This window comes from Cornus florida, unplaced genomic scaffold (assembly GCF_030987335.1).
Source record: "Cornus florida cultivar Cherokee Brave unplaced genomic scaffold, ASM3098733v1 CherokeeBrave_3.0.0_Hap2_Chr05, whole genome shotgun sequence".
NCBI lineage: Eukaryota > Viridiplantae > Streptophyta > Magnoliopsida > Cornales > Cornaceae > Cornus > Cornus florida.
In genome coordinates this window covers 112372102-112394995 of record NW_026775575.1, presented here as the reverse complement: position 1 = coordinate 112394995, position 22894 = coordinate 112372102, and the positions used below count along the sequence as shown (strand labels likewise).

General features: G+C 42.6%; 1 protein-coding gene across 1 annotated transcript; it reads left to right on the top strand.

Moving 5' to 3' along the window:
- Positions 1-1857: 1857 nt before the first annotated feature.
- On the top strand, positions 1858-22401 carry LOC132309993 (probable LRR receptor-like serine/threonine-protein kinase At1g53430). The gene is made up of 23 exons (XM_059808234.1): positions 1858-2057; positions 14495-14566; positions 15153-15221; positions 15323-15394; positions 15475-15546; positions 15644-15715; positions 15787-15858; positions 15981-16052; positions 16194-16265; positions 16365-16436; positions 17733-17801; positions 17930-17995; positions 18154-18213; positions 18291-18329; positions 18406-18455; positions 18528-18892; positions 19086-19281; positions 19361-19501; positions 20068-20186; positions 20362-20572; positions 20657-20894; positions 21003-21153; positions 21690-22401. The coding sequence occupies exons 1-23, from the start codon at positions 1858-1860 to the stop codon at positions 22122-22124; spliced, it is 2985 nt and encodes a 994-aa protein (XP_059664217.1). The 3' UTR covers positions 22125-22401.
- The last annotated feature ends 493 nt before the right edge of the window (positions 22402-22894 follow it).

Below are 22894 nucleotides of genomic sequence, written 5' to 3'. Positions count from 1 at the left end.
AAATTCATTCTCGTTTTTTCGTCACAGTATTTGTAAAAAATATATAAAAAGACATTTTTGCCCCTAATTTTTTTAAAAGACAAATTTGCCCCTAAAAAGACATTATGCAAAATCATTTTGTGATCAATGCTAAAACAGAGGTCATTTCGCGGCGAAGTAGAAGTTGGAGCCACGAACAGGTTTATGTGTGTCGGTGGTGAGATTGAGCGGTGAAAAGAATGGGTGGAGAGTTGGGTGGGCTTAAGCCCCCCTTCCCGCCTAAAAAAAAATTTTTTTAGTATTGTATTTTCAGCCTAATTTTTTTTAAAAAAAAATTTTAATAGTAGTATTAGTCCCCTTTTTAACCCATTCAAAAAAAATTTGCTTATGAAATTGTGTAATTAAATTTATGTTCAATACTAGCCCCTCATTGACAATTCCTGGATTCGCCCTTGGTGGAGAGAGAATGTATACAATTGCCTCTCAGAGCCAATGAATGAGCAGTGGAAAATGAATAGGTTTATGTCTCTGTTTACGTGGTGGAAGAGGTGCTTGTTGGGAGGCCTTTTCAATCAATCTATGGACACTCTGGTCACCTCTTCCGGGCACCTGAATCCAAATCTTTGGTGGCTTCTGTAGCAAGGGCTATTAACGTTGTCATCATCTTGGTTGGCATCTTCAAGATTCGTTCAACAATCGAACAGGTTTATGAAATGAAAGAGAAACTACCGGTGGTGTAGTGGTGGACCGGTGCTGTAGTGCTTCTGGATCATGCCTAAGCTACGTCGCCGTCTCCGTCAATTCGCGATTTGTGCAGTTGTGGGGTGAGGTAAAGGTGGGTTTGGTGGTGGTTGTGGGGGTGAGGGTGAGGGTGTGTCCGGTGGTGTTGGTGGTGGACCGGTGGTGTGGTGCTTCCGGATCGTGCCTAAGCCACATCACCGCCTCGGTCGATTCGCGATCTGTGCGGTTGTGGGGTGGGGGTGAGGGTGGGTCTGGTGGTGGTGGTTGTGGGGGTGAGGGTGAGGGTGGGTCTGGTGGTGTTGCTGCGGCCGCCTGTGTTGGTAGACCAGTGGTGTGGTGCTTGCTGACGGCGTTGTGTGCTATGTGTGTGTGTGTGTATATATATGTGTGTGTGTGTGTGTGTAGATATATATGTACTCCGTATGTGTGTGTGTGTATATATAATTTGTAAATTTACAGAAAAATTAGGGACATTTTAGTCTTTTAATTTATTTATTTTAGGATAAAATGTCGTTTTGACAAAGTCAAAGGTATTTAAGTCATTTTAAATCATGTCAGAACTGTTGAAATTAGTGAAAAACGGAACAAAAGTTTGGGTTGTTAGTGAAAAACGGAACAAAAATTTGTAATATGAGTGATAGTTATTTTTGAAAAATGTTTGAAGGTGAAAAATGGCCAAACCTAAAGGAGTGTGAATGAAATTAACCCTTTATTTTTTAGGTTGGAGGGTTATTTGTATTGTCTTTATTTTTGGTTTATTGGAATGATTAGGTCAAATGAAGTCACAGGATAATGTGCTATGCTCATCAATCTACTGTAGAATCCTAGTGACATTAAATAAGTATGATAAACATGGATTAAGAACACGAGTTTGAGTCTAAGTGTTATTATTTTGTACAAATAGCATTAACAGTTGATTTTGTAATTAATCTACTCCTAAAAATCTCATTCAAAGATAGTTTAAATTTGGATAATAAAAGATGATATAAAAATTGTTTGCAACTAAAAAAACAAAGGTACAATGAAAACCACATCAGTTAGCTGTTCTCCCAGATAGAATTAATATTCTTAAGAAATTGAAACTGACCAATATTTTATTTTCTATTCGGAATTGGTAATAATTTTTTGCTAATATTGATGTTGACCGGTTTTCACAATTCCTTGTGTGCAACAGTTCAAGCTCTTAAAACGATATCAAGGAAACTGCAGATAAATTACTGGAACATTAACCAAACCTTTTGCAGTGGGGGTAATGTTTTGAATGTGATAGTCCCCGATGATATTCTTAGCAATGTTACTTGCAATTGTAACACCACCGTCTGCCACGTCACAAACATGTAAGGCCTTGTTTTTTCTGTCCTTTACTTTCCCATGTAATATACATATACATATATATATATATATATACAAGGCATGCAAATAAGGATTAAATCTTATACTCTGGATGATGCTGTGGGTGTCACTTATCAGACGCTGAGGTGGCACGTTGACAAGTCAAAACAACCCTAGCCAAACCCTCCGTGGCAAGTTGAAAAGTCAAAAGCCTCGAAAGATCAAATCTCGAGCACTTTAAACCCTGGTATCGCTCTAGGCCCTCAAGTCTTGAAAGATCAAATTTCGAGCACTCGAAGCCCTGGTATCGCTCCTGGCCCATCTCGAGCACTCTAAGCCCTGGCATCGCTTCAGGCCTCCAAGCCTCGAAAGATCAAATCTCTAGCACTCTAAGCCCTGGCATCGCTCCAGGCCCCCAAGCCTCGAAAGATCAAATCTCGAGCACTCTAAGCCTCGGCATCGCTCCAGGCCCGGTAAGCCTCGAGAAGTCGATCTTCGAGCATTCCAAATCCTGGTGTTACGCCAGACGATACTATCCTAAAAGATCGGAGCTCCTTAGCACAAGATGAGGTAGGATCTTTGTGTTATAGGAGTCCATGTTTGGGAAACTTAAGAGGATCTTGGATTGGCGGATGAGAAGTTAAGAAGTGCCTTCGCTCTCGGCAAGGCCCAATTAACAAGATGATGGGATTATACACGTTGTGATAGCAAACCTTAAAATCACAATTAATGCTGTGTCAGGCTTGACCAACCGACGGCCAAGCAACATTTAATGCCCCTGATTAAGGGAGAAGTGACATGGCAACATGGGACAAGGCTCGAGGAAAGGATTAGACCCTTCAGCCCCTTAAGTCTTCAGGATTATTCATGTAATCCGGATTGGGGGTGATGCATGAGAGGAACCATGCATAGAGGGGACCATTGGATAATGACAAATGGAATCTTGATCTATAAATGGCACTGTCCTATGAAGAAATGAGCAGCCCTCCCGAACTAAAGAAAAGCTGTTATATTGTATAATCGCCCTACCACGATCTTGATCTAGTTAATTCGTCTTCTTCTCCTCCTCCTATACTGAGCATCTCCTCTGTTCTCCTTCGTATTTGTATTCTTGATATCTCTTTTTATTACTATTTTATTACCTAGTAAAAAAGAACCCCTACATTTTGGCGACTCCGCTGGGGATATCAGTGCAAGCAGATGGAATCACAGGATATGCCGACTCACCATTCAGAGCCCTCTGTTGGGGGTGGCGGTGGCGTTCCTTTTCAATCCCAGGCACCGTCACATGCTTCCAATGCCCGTGCACCACATGTCACAATGCCGGAAAGTTTAGCGGCCCCCTCTGTTCATGAGGAGTTGTTGCAGTCCAACCGTGATCTTAACGACCGCCTTGATAGGTTGGAAGCCTTGATCATGCAGAGTGCACGAGCCAGAACTGTTTCTCCCACTAGAGTGGCCTTTCCTGAGCATAACCAGCCAGGCAGTTCGTCTACTCATGTGCCACCGCTATGGTATCCACCGACGCAAGCCCAAGCAGCCCCAAAACCCGCCCCAGTTCAACCAGTTCCACCGGCAAACCCCTCTCCGGAATATGTCACTGAATCCATGCTACGTGATTTTTTCATGAAGCATGCCCCATCGACTGCACATGCGTTAGTTTTGCGTACGGAGCCTCCGTACCCAAAAAGCCTGGCTCAGACACCGTACCCACAGGGGTACATCATCCTAAAGTTTCCCAAGTATGATGGCGTCAAAGGGGATGCCGATGAGCACTTGCAAAGATTCGTGGAATCTCTAGGCCAGCATAGCCATGACGACATCTTACACCTGCGAGAATTCTCCAAGTCTCTCACCGGGCTCGCATACAGGTGGTTTCGTAGTCTCGAGCCAGACTCGGTCACCACTTGGCAATAACTTTCCAGAAATTCCACGACAAGTTTGGTCAAGCCATCGAGAGGGTTACCACTTTCTCTTTTACCAAAGAAATGCAAGAATCTCATGAGGAGCCCCTCAAGTTCATTTCTCGTTTCCAAACCCGTGAGAGGGAATGCTTTGAGGGTAGCAGTAAAAGGGATCTGGTTGATATTTGCATACAAGGTATGACTAAGACCTACAGGATTCACTTGGTCAATCTGGGTCTCAACAGCTTCAGTGATCTCACCACGGCTGTACGAAACATTTGTAAAGATCTTGCACCTCCCAAGGCAGAGGTCGCCGGACAGGTCACTCGCAAGGACACGCCGGTTGCTCCTCGCAATGACAGGGCCAAAAAACGTCGCAAGACAGATGTTAGGGCCAAGGGATCTCAAGCTGAGCGAACAAATGAGCCTCCCCCATTCCCGGTATGTATGGAAGAAGTTGCCAGTACTCTCGAACAGTGGGTCAACCATGGTGTAGTCGTGCTACCCGTCCCTCACAAAGAGCCGACCGCGCAGGATCGTGCGAGTCCAAACTTCTGTATCTTCCACCAAGCCACTTCATATCCAACAAGCGCATGCAGGACTCTCAGGCGAATTTTTCAGCAACGGCTCGAAGGTGGTGATCTCGAGTTAACCGCGCCAAAGGATGTACGGCGCAATCCATACCCCCGCTATCGCGGTATGGCTGTGGTCACGTATTATGACGAGTTGGAGGAAACCAACCCCACGAAATCAAAGGTTCAAGCGCAATACGGCAAAGAAAAGTGCTGCGCAGCCGCTTCGTCAAGTCAACCCTCCTCTCACTAGGCTCCATTGACTATTTCTTTCTTTGAGTCCGACAAAAGGGTATCTACCTCTCAGAATCATCCACTCTATGTCACTGCGCAACTCAATGGTAGGGAGTTCCGGCGCGCTTTTCTCGATAACGGGTCTTCCATCAATATCATGCCATGGGCCACCTTTCAGAAAGCTGGTTTGCCCCAAGGTCGCCTTGTCAAAGAAGCCATAGAGGTCTATGGTTTTGGCAATGAATCCCACCAGACCCTCGGCTATGTAAATGTTGATCTCGCGGTTGGTAAATTTCGAGCTCCCACCAAATTCCATGTTATCAAGGCTGATACATCCTATCATGTACTCCTCGGGCGGGTGTGGATGCACCGTTTCGGTATTGTAGCTTCTACCTACCATCTATGTTTTAAAGGCATCTTGGGTAATAAGGTCATCACGGTTCCATGCTCTGATAAGCCTTTTGCCAAGCACGAGGCACACTTTACTGAGGCTCTTTTCTTTGACGAGTAGGTTGATGAGGATGAAGAAGCAGAGACGCATATAATTCGTATGCCGCTACCTAAGTGGGAGGAGGTACAACAGGGCATCTTTTACCCTCCACAGCCGTATGTTCCTCGTCGCGGTGCAGAGGCTGCTACCCCACGGAAGTGCAAACGAGTAAGGCTGCCAGATGGGCGATATGTTTATAGCTTATGATGGTGCGCGGGCTCCGCCTTGGCGAGCCCAGTTGTTGAGCCTACGAGTGTAAAGGAGGAGCCACTGCAATTGCCGGATCTCGAGGAAGTCAATCTTGCCCCTGCAGGACGAGAACTACGGGCAACTTTCATCTCCTCGCAATTGGACCCATCGTTGCGCGATGGCCTTATTTGCCTCCTGAAGGAATTCTCGGACGTCTTCGCATGGAACTATAGCGAGATGCCAGGACTTGATCCCCAGCTCGTGACACATCATCTCAGCACTTTCCAGGCTCGCGCCCGTCAAACAAGCACCTCGCGTTTATAGACCTGAACTCGAGCTTCAGATTAAGACAGAGGTAGAAAATTTGCTCTTTGCAGGATTCATTAGGCCAATCTTACATCCCACTTGGCTGGCAAATATTGTTCCGGTGAAGAAGAAGAACGGACAAAGTCAGATCTGCGTTGATTTTAGCGATCTCAACAAGGCATGCCCAAAGGATGATTTCCCTCTTCCTATCATTGACACGCTGGTTGATGCAACGGCTGGGCATTCACTTTTTTCCTTCATGGACGGGTACAGCGGCTACAATCAGATACGGATGGCCGAAGGAGATGTCCACAAGACTGCGCTCCGGACACCACTTGGTAATTTCCATTACACTGTCATGCCCTTCGGGTTGAAGAATGCTGGAGCCACATATCAAAGAGCCATGACTGCCATCTTTCACGATATGCTGCATCACACAGTGGAAGATTATGTCGATAACTTGGTTGTGAAATCCAAACGGCGAGAGGATCATCTCCACGATTTGCGTCGCGTCTTTGAGCGATGCCGTACGTACAATCTACGCATGAATCCCCTTAAATGCGCGTTTGGGATACGTCGCGGCAATTTTTTGGGCTTTTCGGTGCATCGCCAGGGAATCGACCTCGATCCCACCAAAGCTTGTGCAATCACAGATAGGTCCTGCCCTTACTCTTTCAAACAGCTTAAAAGCTTTTTGGGCAAAGTTTCATATTTGCGTAAGTTCATACTCGCTCTCGCAGAAGTCTCTCATCCTTTTAGCACTTTGATCAAAGGCAATGCCAAATTCCTGTGGACAGCGGCTCATCAAGCAGCCTTTGAGAAGATCAAGACCATTCTTGCCTCCTCGACCACCATGCACCCACCTGTTAGAGAGCAGCCTCTGCTTCTCTATCTCATTTCAACTGACAAGTCTATTGGGGTCCTTCTCGCGCAAACAGTCGACGGGCAAGAACGGTCAGTCTATTATCTCAATCGCCTTGTACGCGAGGCTGAGGCTCGTTATTCAGCCATCAGTGTCACTGCCTTGCCCTTGTTTTCGCTGCACAGAAATTTAGGCATTACTTCATGGCTCATCGTATCCATTTGATTACAAAGTGCGACCCGTATCGGCACCTCCTCTCTAAGCCAATCATTTCAGGGAAGGCATCGCGATTGGTTTTAGCTCTTTCGGAGTTTGACATTACCTGTTATGCACCGCAGGGTATTAAGAGCCAGGCTTTAGCAGATTTGCTCACGCAGTTCCCCGAACAGAGGCATGAGCCTCTCGACGAAGCATTGCCCCTCGACGAGCTTCAGGTGGCTGCCATCGCAAATTGTCACGGCGAATGGAAACTAACTTTTGATGGGTCTTCCACTAGCACGGGTGGCAGGGCAGGCATTGTTCTTACCTCGCCAACTTAGCAGGTCACTGCGGTTTTCAAGCTGGCTTTTCGTTGTTTTAACAATGAAGCTGAGTATGAAGCACTCATTTTTGGCCTCCTCGCAGCCCTCGACAAAGGTATCTCGCGTTTATGTGTATGCGGGGATTCCAAGTTGGTTGTTAAACAGGTAACGGGTGAGTAAGCTATACGCGAGCCTTCGCTCGTATCTTATCGTACCATTATTCAAAAGCTCCTTGCGAGATTCTCTTCCGTTCGTTTCTTGCATGTACCTCGTTCCAATAACAGGTACCCAGATGCCCTCGCCACGTTAGCTTCGAAACTAACCATTACAGATGACATGACTGAGATCCGCATCACAAAACGCATTGGTCCAGCTATCATTGCCGAGCTCTTCCCTGCCCAAACTGTTCCGGACAATGATTGGCGAGCCCCAATCATTAGCCAGCTCAAACAGCAGACAGGGTCGCTACCTCTCGCACAATTGAAATCATTCCAGCTTTTACAGGGACTGCTCTACTTCCGCCTGCCTTGCGGAGCATTGGCCAGATGTTTGGGCCCTAGCGATGCTGAGGCAGCGCTCATAGCGACTCACAAGCAGCACTGTGCCACACCTTTAGCATTGTACCGACGCCTCCAGCGTCAGGGTTATTTTTGGTCAGATATGGCAGTCCAGGCCAATTCCTTGCAACGCACCTGCCCGCGATGTCAAGCTGTAATGGACGAGTCCGAATCTTGTATTCTCGAGATGGTTGATTGGCGTCGCCCGTTCATTGATTACCTCGCACATGGTACCCTTCCAGATGATAAACAAGCTGCAGCAAAGCTCAAGAGGAAGTCCGCACGATTCGAGGTTAGGGAAGGTGAACTTTTTCGGCGAACCCTCAATGGTACGTATCTGCGATGTTTATCTCGCAATGACTCCATGGAAGCTCTCAAGGAGGCTCACCAGTTGGAACATCAAGGCTCACACAAGCTTTTCGCGTATTTGTTACAAAAAGGAATTTATTGGCCTACTATGGAGTGTGATGCCAAGTCTCATGTACAAAAATGTCGACTTTGTCAACATCATCATCACCAGATCCATACACCAGCTACACCCCTCCATCTTATCGAAGTCCCTTGGCCATTCCACACATGGGGGCTGGATCTTATTGGGCTAATCCATCCACCGGTGCGAGGTTACATGTGGATTCTCGTTGCAACAGAGTATTTCACTAAATGGATCGAGGCGATCCCCCTTAAGCATGCCACTGGCGGGGCCGTCGCGGCTTTCATACAAGAGAATATCATTTGCCGGGATCCCTCACTACCTCCTCACTGACAATGGTACTCCTTTCATTAATTATAAAGTCAGGCGATTGCTTAGGCAGTACAATGTCCACCATAAGCGTTCATCGCCATATTACCCGCAGGGTAATGGCCAAGCAGAGGCTTCAAACAAAAATCTCATTCGCATCTTAAGTAGAATGCTTGAAGAAAAGCCTGGCACCTGGGTAGAGCACTTGCCTCTAGCACTCTGGGCTTATCGCACTTCCACCAAGCGTTCCACAGGTTAAACTCCGTTCTCTCTTGTCTATAGAACGGAACCTGTTTTGCCCATTGATATTGCAGTCCCGGCGGCGCAGCTCGCCTCGCGCAGCGGCGTTCCTATATCACGAGATATTAAATTAGAAGCCCTTGATGAGCGGCGCGAGCTAGCCCTGCAGCACCTCCAACAGTACCAGCGCAACATAGGGCGAGCATACAACAAGCATGTTCAGCCTCGACAGTTCCAACCCGGCCAGCTCGTTCTTAAAACTGCTCCACACATTATGCGCGGCCTCTCAACTCCTAAATTCTCGCCTAATTGGGAAGGCCCCTATATTGTCAAGACAACTAGTGATAGTGGCAATTGCACACTCGAGGGCTCTGATCATAGCCCCATTAATAATGTTTGGCTCAAGCCATACTTTTGTTAAACTTGGCTATCTTGAATGACAGTTACTAGTTTTATCTAGCTTGGTGCATGACTCAAGCTCTTAAAAAAAAAAAAAAAAAACAAGAGCGGAATTATCACAAATTTTCTTTTCATTCAAGGTTGTTCAATTACAATTGTGGAGTCCTTAACTCATTTACATAATCGAGAGCAATATACAAGTCTAGTCCCTATAGGATGACAGCAGCGAGTAATCATCATCGAGCTCCCGTGAATATGCTGTCAATACTTCCAGGCTCTCTTGCTCTTGTGCGAGCTCCCCTTCTAATATGCCAATACGAGCCTGTACTTCTTGAAGGCGAGGTGCGAGCAGTCACTGTTGCAAACACTTCTCAGCCACAGACAGTCGTCTTCGCAGCCATGAAACCAGAACCTCGAGCCTCTGAACATCGTCCAAAAGGAGTGTAGCCTCCTGGATGAGATTTTCATTGGTCGCGCCCTGCTCAATTTCTGCAAAAATCTCCAAATTTTTTCCAAGGCATAGGTACATTGAGTGCTGCACATATGCATGGCGCGATGATAAAAATTGCACAACCTCGGGATGATATGCAAGGGCCGCCTCAAGGAATTGTACGTAGGCGCGAGAGAATGGCATACCCATCCACTCCGTCTCCGCATTTATAGCTTGTGGCCCTGTGTCACTCCCAGCGCATTGCTCAACCCCCTTGGTTGGCTCGCCAAGAGGGCGAAGAGCCCTCTTTGTTATAGTTTGCTCAACGGTGGGAGCTGTGGACTGCCTCGCTGGGGTAGACGTGGCATCCCCCGCAGTAGTCTGCGGCAGTGGCACCAAGAGGACTAGTGAAGATTGTAACTCTATTAAAGGAGAGGTTTGAACCCTTTCCTCTTGCAACACCTCCTCGTTTACCAAAGGGGCCTGTTATGTCTCCTGTGTCTCTAAAGGTGAGACTTGGAGGTCTCGCTTATAGGCCTCTCCCATCCCGGAAGAGAGGTACTCTCCTATCTGTTCATCTCTCGAGGGAGAAGGCTTTCGCACCTCTGTAGGTGAGCTTGACATTGTATCTGTATTGCCTCGCGGGGCCTCTTCTACATTTTCGCCCCTGGGTGACCCAACCGCGGCATCGCTTGCATGACTTGTCACCTCAGGGTTTAGGGATTCTGACCCATTCTCAGCCCCCACCGGGGCTTGGGGAAGTACCGTGCCCTCGGCGTTGGCGGCGCTCGCTTGAGGTGGCGCTGTAACACGCACATACCCTCGCATCATCTTTGCTACCTCAGCGGCATGTGTGCGCACAGGTACGTCTCGAATAGTGATGAGAGGCGAGACATCCAGCGCGAGCTCTTCCATTTCCTCCTTTCTCACACCCATTGAAGTGTCCTCCTGACCATCACAATACAGGGCACTCTCACCTAAAGCTTTCATAAAATCAAAAGCAGGTAAATTTGGAAATTCACTGTCAGAAGCAAGTACCTCGCCTGAACTTATATCATGGACAGTGGTGTCAATCCCACCATCGCGCACCTGGTGAAGCCTACGCGACCCCCCTTGCCCTGGCCCAAAGGTTGCAGCCATCGAGCCATGCTCTCCAATGAAAGGCTGTTCGCCATCATCTTCGGAAGTAGTTGTATCCTCACTCTCAGTTGGTTCATCCACTAGTGGGATTCTGCTTGCGGAGGCTGTGGGTCGAGATGTACTTGGCGCTGCAAGCCTTGCCCTTTCCTCCCCCACGCTATCAGTAGCTGGCTCTGCAACACTTACAACCGCACGTTTGTTGGGGAGGGCAAGGTTCGCGCGTGAAGTTGCCCTCGTCTTGCGCCTACGGACAGGCGCTGGGGCTGTCTTCACGGTAAGGTTAGCGGTGGCCGCGGCAGGTTGGTAAGATTCCCCCTCTTTTGTCGCAATGAGTGCAGGATCAGGCGCGAAGCTGCAGAGCTCCCCCCTCTCAAATGCTATTGGAGGCCTCAGTGAGTGGTCCCCCGAATAGATCACCAACGCTTTTGCGCGATGGGCCGGACGCTAACAAAAATCTTTCCAGCTCGCTAGCTCTATTGCCCACAGCAAGCGAGCCGTCTCTGTACACCTCGAGACCCTGCCTCTTCCTGGTAGGAAGACCCCGCCAATTCCTTCGCGAAGTAGCCCAATGTGATCTGCTACAAACCTCGCGAAACTGCTCTCGTAAGAGTCCTCGTCCTCCACAAAAATGTATTGCGAAGGTACCCCCCTATTGTAACCAAATTACAGAGGGACTCTGCGAGGGTTATATGTCTTTGCTATTTGACCCCCTTCCCATATCGTTGGCAAGTAACCAGGGGTGCTCATCAACAAGAACACCAACACTTCGCTCGCATTCAGGCGATGAGCACCCACTGGAATGTGCTCGTTATCATTAAAGTACATGGGCAGAGTTTTAGCCCCAGGCAAGTCCATCGCATAAGGGCGACTTATGAATTGGAAGCTTTGGTCCAAGGCATATCCATGCCATCTCATGCCTCACACCACCTCCTCGTCCACAGCCAGGTCTACGGGGATGGGAGCATAAGATTGGAACCTCTCGTACAGGAACATTTGTAGAAATATGGTAGACGCGTATGAGCAATGAACGTAGCGCCCCACAGACCGGCCCATGTCTTCCCACACCATGTCGAGTCGGTGGTATAATGTTCCCAAAAAGAGAGGTGCGAGGGCCACTTTCACACCACTCGCTAGCTTCACCGCCAGATCCACAAGTCGTGGCTGTTGAGCATCCTCCGGAGTCCCCTCGATTAGATATCTCAATAGCCAACATAGTAGGTAAGCCGCGAGACTGGACGAATGATCAGCCCAGGGACCTGGAATTCCTTTTCTTCCCTCATCTGTGAGATTCTTTTTTGTCATGGGGAAATCCTTAAAATAATATCGCACCAACGCCCCCAGAGTGGCCTTGCGTGCACCCTTGCCTCGCTCAGCATGGCAAACACCCTGTGCGCCCCACAGCGACTTAAAGTCTTTAGTTTTCTCCAGTGCTGTCTCGAGATCATGAGCAAGAGTCTCCTCAGCTTGCACGAACTCCCAAGAACCAGGATTTTCCACCCCTTGAAATGGTAAGCCTAACAACTGGCTCACATCCTCAATCGTGGGAGTGAACTCTCCCCACGCAATAATGAAAGTATGCGAGCTTGAGCTCCATCGCGAGGTTAATTCCCATAAACCTGCAGTGTCGCGAGGGATGTGTATTTGGCGAAACAGCTTAATTGAGGGTGTTAAGCTCGCTGCATCCAAGATTGCCTCGTACTCCGGATTTGCAAAGATCGCGTCTGTCCATTTTTCCCAACTATGGGCTGGACTTGTGTGATTGTTGAAGTTCACATAGGACCATGGATATTGCCCTTGCCCAACCCCAAATCGCAGGATTGTATCCGCAGGGATGCGAGGAGCCAGGTTCATTTCAACTTCCTCCTCCATCAATTCAACCACTTCAAGTGGTTTGTCGGCGACCACAGCTTTGCTCGCCCCGTGCCAAAACAGGTCATTTTTTCTAAAAAATGGCACATGTCGCCATTCCGAATCTGCTGGCACCTTTGGCGGAGGGAAATCCTTCTTGCATAACTCTTTCTTGCTAACCATGATGGCAGTTCCTTTTCACTAAGCAAACAATGCACCAAAGAACTTTAAACCTTCGTGAGATCTCTTCTCCGGCGACAATGGAGGTTCAGGTAATCTCTGTATTTTTTAAGTCCGTTTCACAAGTAACCCTCCACTTCGTCACTGTCTCCCTTTTAATAGCCTTTTTGCCTCGGGAACCCCCAAAAATCAAATCGGCAACAGATGGCGCATTAATAACTGGAGGCGACCTTTCATGATCGCGTCTCTTCCGCCCCCTCGAAACAATAAATGCCCTAGAAGCCTAGTCTTGCACGCGCAATAATTCATTTTGAATCGTCGCACATGCAGGGGGGCAAAATGTGGGTGTCACTTATCAGACGCTGAGGTGGCACGTTGACAAGTTAAAACAACCCTAGCCAAACCCTTCGTGGCAAGTTGAAAAGTCAAAAGCCTCGAAAGATCAAATCTCGAGCACTGTAAGCCCTGGCATCGCTCCAGGCCCTCAAGCCTCGAAAGATCAAATCTCGAGCACTCTAAGCCCTGGCATCGCTCCAAGCCCCCAAGCCTCGAAAGATCAAATCTCGAGCACTCTAAGCCCTGGCATCGCTCCAGGCCCCCAAGCCTCGAAAGATCAAATCTCGAGCACTCTAAACCCTGGCATCGCTCCAGGCCTGGTAAGCCTTGAGAAGTCGATCTTCGAGTATTCCAAATCCTGGTGTTACGCTAGATGATACTGTCCTAAAAGATCGGAGCTCCTTAGCACGAGATGAGGTAGGATCTTTGTGTTATAGGAGTCCATGTTTGGGAAACTTAAGAGGATCTTGGATTGGCGGATGAGAAGTCAAGAAGTGCCTTCGCTCTCGGCAAGGCCCAATTAACAAGATGATGGGATTATACATGTTGTGACAGTAAACCTTAAAATCACAATTAATGCTATGTCAGGCTTGACCAACTGACGGTCAAGCAACATTTAATGCCCCTGATTAAGGGAGAAGTGACATGGCAGCATGGGACAAGGCTCGAGGAAAGGATTAGACCCTTAATCCCCTTAAGTCTTCAGGATTATGCACGTAATCCGGATTGGGGGTGATGCATGCGAGGAACTATGCATAGAGGGGACCATTGGATAATGACCAATGGAATCTTGATCTATAAATGGCACTATCCTATGAAGAAAGGAGCAGCCCTCCCGAACTAAAGAAAAGCTGTTATATTGTATAATCGCCCTACCACGATCTTGATCTAGTTAGTTGGTCTTCTTCTCCTCCTCCTATACTGAGCATCTCCTCTGTTTTCCTTCGTATTTGTATTCCTGATATCTCTTTTTGTTACTATTTTATTACCTAGTAAAAAAGAACCCCTACAGATGCCATCCGTGTTTCATTCTTGATGCTTATGCTTGAAATTATTCTGCAAAACCAATCACACAGTGGTGCAGACCATGGTCTTTATAAGGAAGGCTTATAGTTTAGGGTTTATTATTATTGTTTGACAACCTAGATAAATTTTTATCATTCAGGGAAAAAAAAATAGATAAATTTTTATTTTTATTTTTATTTTCTAGTCAAGTTGCTGGTCAAAAATGACTTTTAAGGTTTCTGTTTGCATAGACTTGCAAATCAGTCCCTAATCTACAACTACAGCAGGTCATGATACATCACTGTATCCCATATGCCTGTCTCTACTTCATATCATTGTTCCACCTTCAAGAATTAATGTGACGGTTAAACCTGACCAAATTAATTTTTTTGGGGGGACTACAATGATCCCTATTCCCTAGGTATAACACAATGCTTATTGAATCTATGTTCCTTTCTCTGATTTCAGTTTTCCTTGTTTTGAATTGCAGCCAGCTGAAGGGTCTAAATTTAACAGGAGAACTACCAGCCGAATTTGCAAATCTTAGTCACCTGCAAGAAATGTATGTGACACATTTCAGTAACATTCAGAAATCCATCAGCATAGTGACACGTTAGCCTTGTTGGTGTATTAGGTTTATTCATAAATTGCTTAAATAGATTTTCTACAGTATCAAGACTATAAGAACTATTATTATTATTATTTTTTTTCCGGAATGTCCCTAGGAATTTTAAGTAGGTATCTGTTCTTCAATATTACCTGACAGAAGTCTATTATGTTGTCCTTAATTACAGGCAAGCATGTTTAGTTTCCTTAGTAGTTTGAATTAAGGATAACTTGGAACCTTTTTTGGTGATTATTGTGTTGTTGTATGATCAAGTTCTATATAATCCACAACTGGTTGTTCCAATTCCGATGACACACTCAAGCATGCCTACTTTTATAAACTTAAGCCGGTTTGCAAATTTATTTGATGATGATTTGATCTCAAATACCACACATGTATTGGAGGAATCTCTCTGTAAATTTTATAATAGAATGCAATCTTAATTAAACAACTATAATCCCTCCAACATATGGTATATCACATGGAAGATTGACCATTTGAAATTGATAGAGACTAAGCATGGCTTCTTTTATCAACACAGTGATCTCACTCGCAACTTCATTAACGGATCAATTCCTACATCTTTTGCTCAACTCCCACTGACCATTCTGTAAGTGTTTTTTTTATATGCTTTTAAGTCCATGAGAACCATCCTCTGTTGGATATTTAATTAGACGGGTTGGCTAGATTTTAATCAATGGTACACTACAGGTCCATTTTGGGAAACCGAATCAGTGGTTCAATTCCTAAGGAGATTGGTGACATTGCTACCCTTGAGCAGCTGTAAGTAATGGCCTACAGTTCTCTCTGTTGGAGCAATAGATGGATCTTTATTTTGGATTAATTCGAATAGTGTTATCCAGGGTTTTGGAAGATAATCAGCTTGGGGGACCTCTTCCTTCGAACCTCGGAAGCTTGAGCCACTTGAGTAGAGTGTAAGACCCTATTCTTTTGAAGTGATAGACATTCTTGCCACTGTTGGTCTGATTTTTCTTATGTTGTTTCAAGTTCATAATGAATGCTTTTCTGCAGACTTCTTTCTGCTAACAATTTTACGGGAACGCTGCCAGAAACATTCAGCAATCTAAAGAACTTAACGGATTTGTATGTGTTAATTGTTTGAACATTTATCATCTTGAGTTTTCGGAAATTTTAATACCTTTTACTCCTTGCAGTAGGATAGATGGGAGTAAACTGTCCGGGAAGATACCAGATTGGATTGGGAACTGGACGATACTTGATAGACTGTGAGTATGATCTTTCTTTACATGATCATCCAATTTCTTTCCAAACCCGGAGAAGAATTTCTTCTTAAATATTATTGTAACTAATGACATCTTAAATAAATGTTCAACTCAATCTGTTGCAGTGATCTGCAAGGCACGTCCATGGACGGACCCTTTCCAGCTACCATATCCCAATTGAAAAACTTAACTCAGTTGTGAGTGCAAAGCTGACAATCTAATAGCTATTTCATTCACTTCATTCATTTCTTTTAATTAAAAAGAGAATTTCAGACTTTTTTTGTAGATATGTGAACAGACAAAAAGAAGCATTTTGATCTATTGCATTTGATTTTCAGGCGAGTAACTGATTTGAATGGACCAACCACGAGTTTCCCAGATCTGCGGGATATGACAAAATTGGAAGAACTGTGAGTTGAGTTCGGATATAATTCATGGAGAACATACAAGATGTTACCCATTTTATGGTCCTATTAACTGACCATGTTTTTTATGTTTTTGTGGCATAGGATATTGAGAAATTGCTTAATTACTGATTCACTCCCGGAATACATTGGTGAAATTACTGCACTTAAAACTTTGTAAGTTTATTTTAATAAGAAGCATGGTTTTTGTTCCACACCCCAAGGTCAAATTCACTTGTTCCTTTATACTGTGATCAATGTGAATATGGATAAGTAATAACAATGGAAAAGAATCCATAAAATGAGTTGATATCTTGTTTTTATAACTGCGTTTTCCTTTTTTGTCAATTTTAATTGTTCTGATTTTCATCTTTGGACAATTTAATAATACTTAAATATATCTACTAAGAATTGACATATCATGGAGCTGAATCAGAGTTGAGGTTTAAAAACTTGCTACAACCGTGTCCTGAGTCACTTGATTTAATGGTATCCTATAGTATGTGACATGATTTAATGTTTGATTTTAAGTATTTTTTTCATTCCAAATTTCATCTTTTTATTTTTAAATTTATAATATGTCAATGTAATTATTTGAATTTTGTTTTAATAATTATTATATGAATTATAAAATTATATTATTAAGCTACAAATACACGTGTATTATACATAAATAATTTATATTTTATGATAATAGTCTACAATAATATGGTTTTCATTAAAAAGTTAATAACAAAATGAAAATAAAAAAAAAACCAAATAATACTTAAAATTGACTAAAGAATTGGAAAGTTGCACATATATTCAAGAAAATCTTTTGAACAGGTGTTAGTAAACTTTGATAAAAGTTGCGTATCAATTTCGTTTTGATAAAATTTCTCAACTGTGGCAGTCTATACTGTTAAATAATCCCTGTTAAAACCTGCAACCGTGATACCACAACCACGACTTAAAACATCAATCAAATTTTCCATTACTTTTCATATTGTGTTGAATTTTTCTTGTCATTGACCTACACCATTTCTTTATATTTAGTGGTTGATAAATTGGGCTGTCAATTGTTATTTTAACTTGTCCATTGTTTTTCTTTGCCAAGGAATTTATCATTGTATATTCTCTTTGTGGTTTTCATTATTTAACTAAAAAGCAGTGTGGTCAATTTTAAATTATATCAGTTGAGATATTATAGCATTTTTGGACATCCATGAAATTGAATTAATTTTCTTGTGGTCTATGTACAATTTGAAAGCAATGATGCTTGTATTTATGAAATAATACTAATTTGATTATTTGCCATATTTTGTGGCCATTACTCACATTTAGTAGTTTATAGACTATAGATTTATGTTTTAACAGTTGTGTTTGAAAAACAAATTAGAATTTCTATATTCTATTTGAATTAGATCACATTTTAGTCATCTTGTTTATGGACAACTGTATCTCATTTTGGTCACATGGACTTTTTACTTGCAGAGACCTGAGCTTCAACAGGTTGACAGGTCAAATTCCAGGGACATTTCAGAGTTTGAATCTTAATTACATGTAAGTAATTGATTTTAGAATAAGTCTCATTTCCAAACTTTTAATACTCTAAAAGCTGGATGCGTTATTGTTCCTTGTTGAATTTTCTTTTACTTATGCCTGAGACACAATTATGTGTATTGATGTAGGTTTCTGAACAACAACTCACTAAGTGGAACAATACCTGACTGGATACTCAACAACAAATATAACATGTTAGTAGATCGTCAATCTTTATTTGGTGATTAAGATTGTTACACATACATATAGCTTGCTTTTTCTGTGAAATTTGGTGAGGTCAAGCATGATCTCTAAGACAATAGTAGTTATATTCAATTGAAATTTCACGCATGTCATGCCAATTCTATTGCAGGGATGTATCTTACAACAACTTTACAGAGCCTTCTCCATTTGCTTGCCAGTCATCAAGCGTGTGAGATTCTTTTCATTAATAGTTCTATATCATTAATAGTTCAATTTTCAAATCACTCTTTTCATATTGGTCTACAGGAATTTAGCTTCCAGCTACTCTTCTGTGGAGGGCAACTCGTAAGTTCTTTACTTTCAAAGATAGGGATTTAGAGTTTATATAATTACCTTCATAAATAATATGTTTGTCATGCAGAATTGCTTGGTGCTTGAAGAAGGACCTTCCTTGCTCGCAAAATCCCCAATGTAAGTTTAAAACCTGTGCTACTATGATTTAGTGATAATACTATGTCATGATTTCCATCACAACATATGCAGACCATTCCTTGTTTATCAATTGTGGAGGAAGCGACACAACCTTTGATGGGAATGATTATGAAGCAGACTTAGCCACACAGGGTCCATCATACTTTTATGTTTCTTCAGAAAAATGGGCTTATAGCAGTACAGGGGTTTTCATGGGCAATGACGGTGCTAGTTACAAAGCAAACAACTCTTTCTCTTTGAATGTGACTGATGAGATATACAGAACAGCACGCCTTTCCCCTACTTCACTTAAGTACTATGGCCTTTGCTTGCGTAAAGGCAGTTATAAAGTTCGACTTCACTTTGCTGAAATAATGTATTCTAATGACCAGACATATAGTAGCCTTGGGAAGCGGATTTTTGATGTATCAATCCAAGTGAGTAAGAGGCCAGCTTACTTGTATGAACATATTAATGCAGTTCGATCATGACATTTTATTTTTTGGTGAATTCATATGAACATCAGTTGCTTTCAGGGCTATCTCTTTTCTTTGTTTCTGATTTTCTGTCTCTGATATAGAAGTTATTTAACGTTTTGGCTCTGATTTTTCAATTTGACTTGTTCTGCAGGGGAATGTATTTTTGAAGGATTTTAACATTATGGAGGAAGCTAAAGTTGCTGGCAAAGACATCACTAAGGAATTTAATGTCCTCGTTAATGGCAGCACTCTAGAGATCCACTTATACTGGTCTGGGAAAGGGACTACTGCAATTCCTGACAGAGGTGTATATGGACCTCTTATATCTGCTATTTCAGTGACACCAAGTAAGTGTATCTTTCATTCTGGGCGTGACTCTTTTCTTTCTACGACCTTTTCACAAGAGTTTCTTTCTCTTTCTTGTAGACTTTGATCCTAATACTGGTAAGGGACTTTCTGTTGGAGCTATCATTGGTATCGTGGCTGCTTCATGTGTGGTCGTTGCGTTGATTTTGTTTGTACTTCGAATGAAAGGTTACTTAGGAGGGCAAGACCTTGAAAATGAAGGTGAGATCTAAAACACAATAAATTAAACATATGATATTCTTTTTCAATATTTGATTGTGAGCTAATGCAACTGTGGGTTACTATTTGGAAAAGGTGCTTGATATTTGAGCTTTATTTGGTAAAATGTCTCGGTGCATGTTTTTTCTTGTATCGTATATAAATTAGAACCAGTATTGAAGATTATCAATTTCGTGCCAGCTCTTATAACGAAGCTTGGCAAGGCTTTCCTTTCAAAAAGAGAGATTAGGATGATGCATCTCATAAGTAGGTTTCCTTGCTTGACTCTCTTTGCTTCTAGGATTCCTAGTTGGAATGCCAGTTCTCCCTTTGGGCGTTTCCACACAAACTTAATACGATTGGACTCAAACCATTCAAGCATCTCTCTGATTCTCAAGCGAGCTCTGTATAGGAATTATTACAAACTTTAGCATATGGCTTGTAAAATGAGTAAAACTACGCATAAAGTTCAAGCAATTTCTATTTTCGGTATATAACAGTCTTTTTTCTTTGCAATCATTTTTAATGTGTCATTTTTTGGGCAAATTCTATTTTCGGCTTTATTACAGAACTTCGAGCGCTAGATCTGCAAACAGGTTATTTCACTCTAAGACACATCAAAACTGCTACTAGTAACTTTGACCCTGCAAACAAGATTGGTGAAGGAGGATTTGGACCGGTTTACAAGGTTACTCCCAACTCAAGTTATTAAATTTTCGTCACTTGCAAATTAAGGTCATGTACCCTTCTATGCATCTATGTCTAGGAGCAGCAATGAGAAGTCAAAGAAATTTTGTCATTTGACTGCAGATATCTTGTTTTCTTGTATTTAATCATTTGAAATTGTTTCTACTTGATTTTAGGGTGTACTGTCAGATGGTACAGTAATTGCTGTTAAGCAGCTTTCCTCCAAATCTAAGCAAGGAAATCGCGAGTTTGTCAATGAGATAGGCATGATATCTGCCCTACAACACCCAAACCTTGTGAGGCTTTATGGCTGTTGCATTGAAGGAAACCAGTTGTTGCTAATTTATGAATACTTGGAAAACAATTGTCTTGCTCGTGCACTCTTTGGTAATTACCTCCCTATAATCTTTAACACCAATGTATAAATGTTATAAGAGTGACTATAGTGATATGACTCTCTCTTACTTTTAGGTCGCAATGAACACAAGCTGAACTTGGATTGGCTAACAAGAAAGAGAATAAGCTTAGGAATAGCAAAGGGCTTAGCATATCTTCACGAGGAGTCAAGGTTGAAAATCGTTCATAGAGACATTAAGGCTACCAATGTGCTGCTTGATAAGGATCTGAATGCTAAGATATCTGACTTTGGTTTAGCCAAGCTTGATGAGGAAGAGAACACCCATATCAGCACTAGAATTGCTGGAACAATGTGCGTTTATATACGTCACTTTTCCACCTTCAATATTCTTCTTTGCATCTATTCATACCTTATTAATTGCTCAATTCTTCGTGCACTTCTTATTTTTTCTTTTTTCAGAGGATATATGGCTCCTGAATATGCAATGAGGGGTTATTTGACGGACAAAGCAGATGTTTACAGCTTTGGAATTGTTTTATTGGAGATTGTCAGTGGGAAAAGCAATACAAATTACAGGCCAAAGGAGGAGTTTGTTTACCTTCTTGATTGGGTAAGCTTTCTTTTGGAGTTCTCTCCTCTTTAGATGATCTTTTGGTTTACGCTTCCAAGGGGTAGGTCTTGGCCCAAGGTTAAGGTTGCTACATTGTGACTTAGAGGTTACAGGTTCAAAACAGAAAACAGCCTCTCCGTATGCAGAAGTATGGCTGCATACATCTGACCCTCTCTGGACCTTGCAATGGCCCGGAGCCTTGTTGTGTAGCTAGTTCTTTTGGTTTAAACTACTAGAGCTTGCTCTTGTTTTTCCTGTTTATAGATGACTTCAGATGAAAATGCTTGAAATATAATGATTCTTTTTAGATTTTAATAGAATTGCTTAAATCCAACCTTTAAATTAATTCAGTGGAAAAACTTTTTATGAAATGTTCAATCTTACGTGACCATGATATCTCAAAATGATTTTCTTTTTCTTTTTCTTGAACGATGTGTGTCACACAGATTTTTATTTTTATTTTTTATAGTTACTCGATGAGTTGGAGGCTACATAGGATAATTGAATTTGTATTTTGTTTTTCCTTGGGATTGCAGGCTTATGTTTTACAAGAGCAGGGAAACCTTTTAGAACTGGTAGATCTGAGTCTTGGTTCAAACTACTCAAAAGAAGAGGCGATGAGGATGTTAAACTTGTCTCTTTTATGCACCAACCCATCTCCCACTCTCAGACCATCCATGTCTTCTGTGGTGAGTATGATCGAGGGCAATAGTCCAGTTCAAGCTCCGATAGTGAAGCGTAGTTCAGAGAACGAGGACATGAGGTTTAAAGCCTTGGAGAAGCTATCACAGGACAGCCAGACACACGTCTCGTCATTCTCTCAGGACAGTCTGGTGCAGAGGAGCATATCAATGGATGGGCCATGGATTGATTCCTCCATCTCTATCCAAAGTAATAAGAATGGGTCTGTGAAGGAAGAAACTTCATCAAGAAAGCTTCTTTCAGATCTTTATGATGTGAATTTACACTGATTAACCGAAATGAGATGTGCAACTGTGGCGCTTTGAAATTATATTTTGTAAATTTTGTGAAGTTAGCCAACCTGTCCTTTAAATGATTTTAGAAAGTAATGAAGTTTGATTTGTTAAAAAGCTATTGTCTATTTTTTTAGACTAACAAACTGTATCATCCGAGTGTGTCTATTTGGACCACTTTGGTCCCTCCCTCCTGGGAATGAATGCTTTTATATTTTGCGTTTTTCTGAAATTTCCAAAGCCATCCATGCACATAAAGCTTGGTATATCAGCACCATTGTTTTTATTAGCAAGAAATATATACATTACTTACATATTCATTTTGTTTATTTTGTTTTTCTAAAGATTCTGACTATCACCATCTACTTTAAAAAATAGAAGAGATGCATAACTAAACCATAAGTCCCTATATATTTCAACACGATAAGTATAGTACATTAAATAAGTCCAATTGGCTGCTAACTACATAAATATATAAAACTTCAGGTGTGAAATTTGACTACTTAATCCAATTTTCTTCTCTTAACTTTGAAACACGGCCCCTCTCCTAACCCAATAAAAAAAAATTTGCATGGCTGTTAGTTAATTGGCTAGCTGTGTTTCAAAAAAATAAAACAAAAAAATCGGTGTCTGAACTTATTATTGATAAATTAAATCTTTTGAAACAGACGCACACACGAAAAGAAGGAAAAAAAACAAACAAAAGGAGATAAAAATAAAATAAGTAAATTTGGACCACTGGATCATTGTCCAGTAAAGGACAAGAA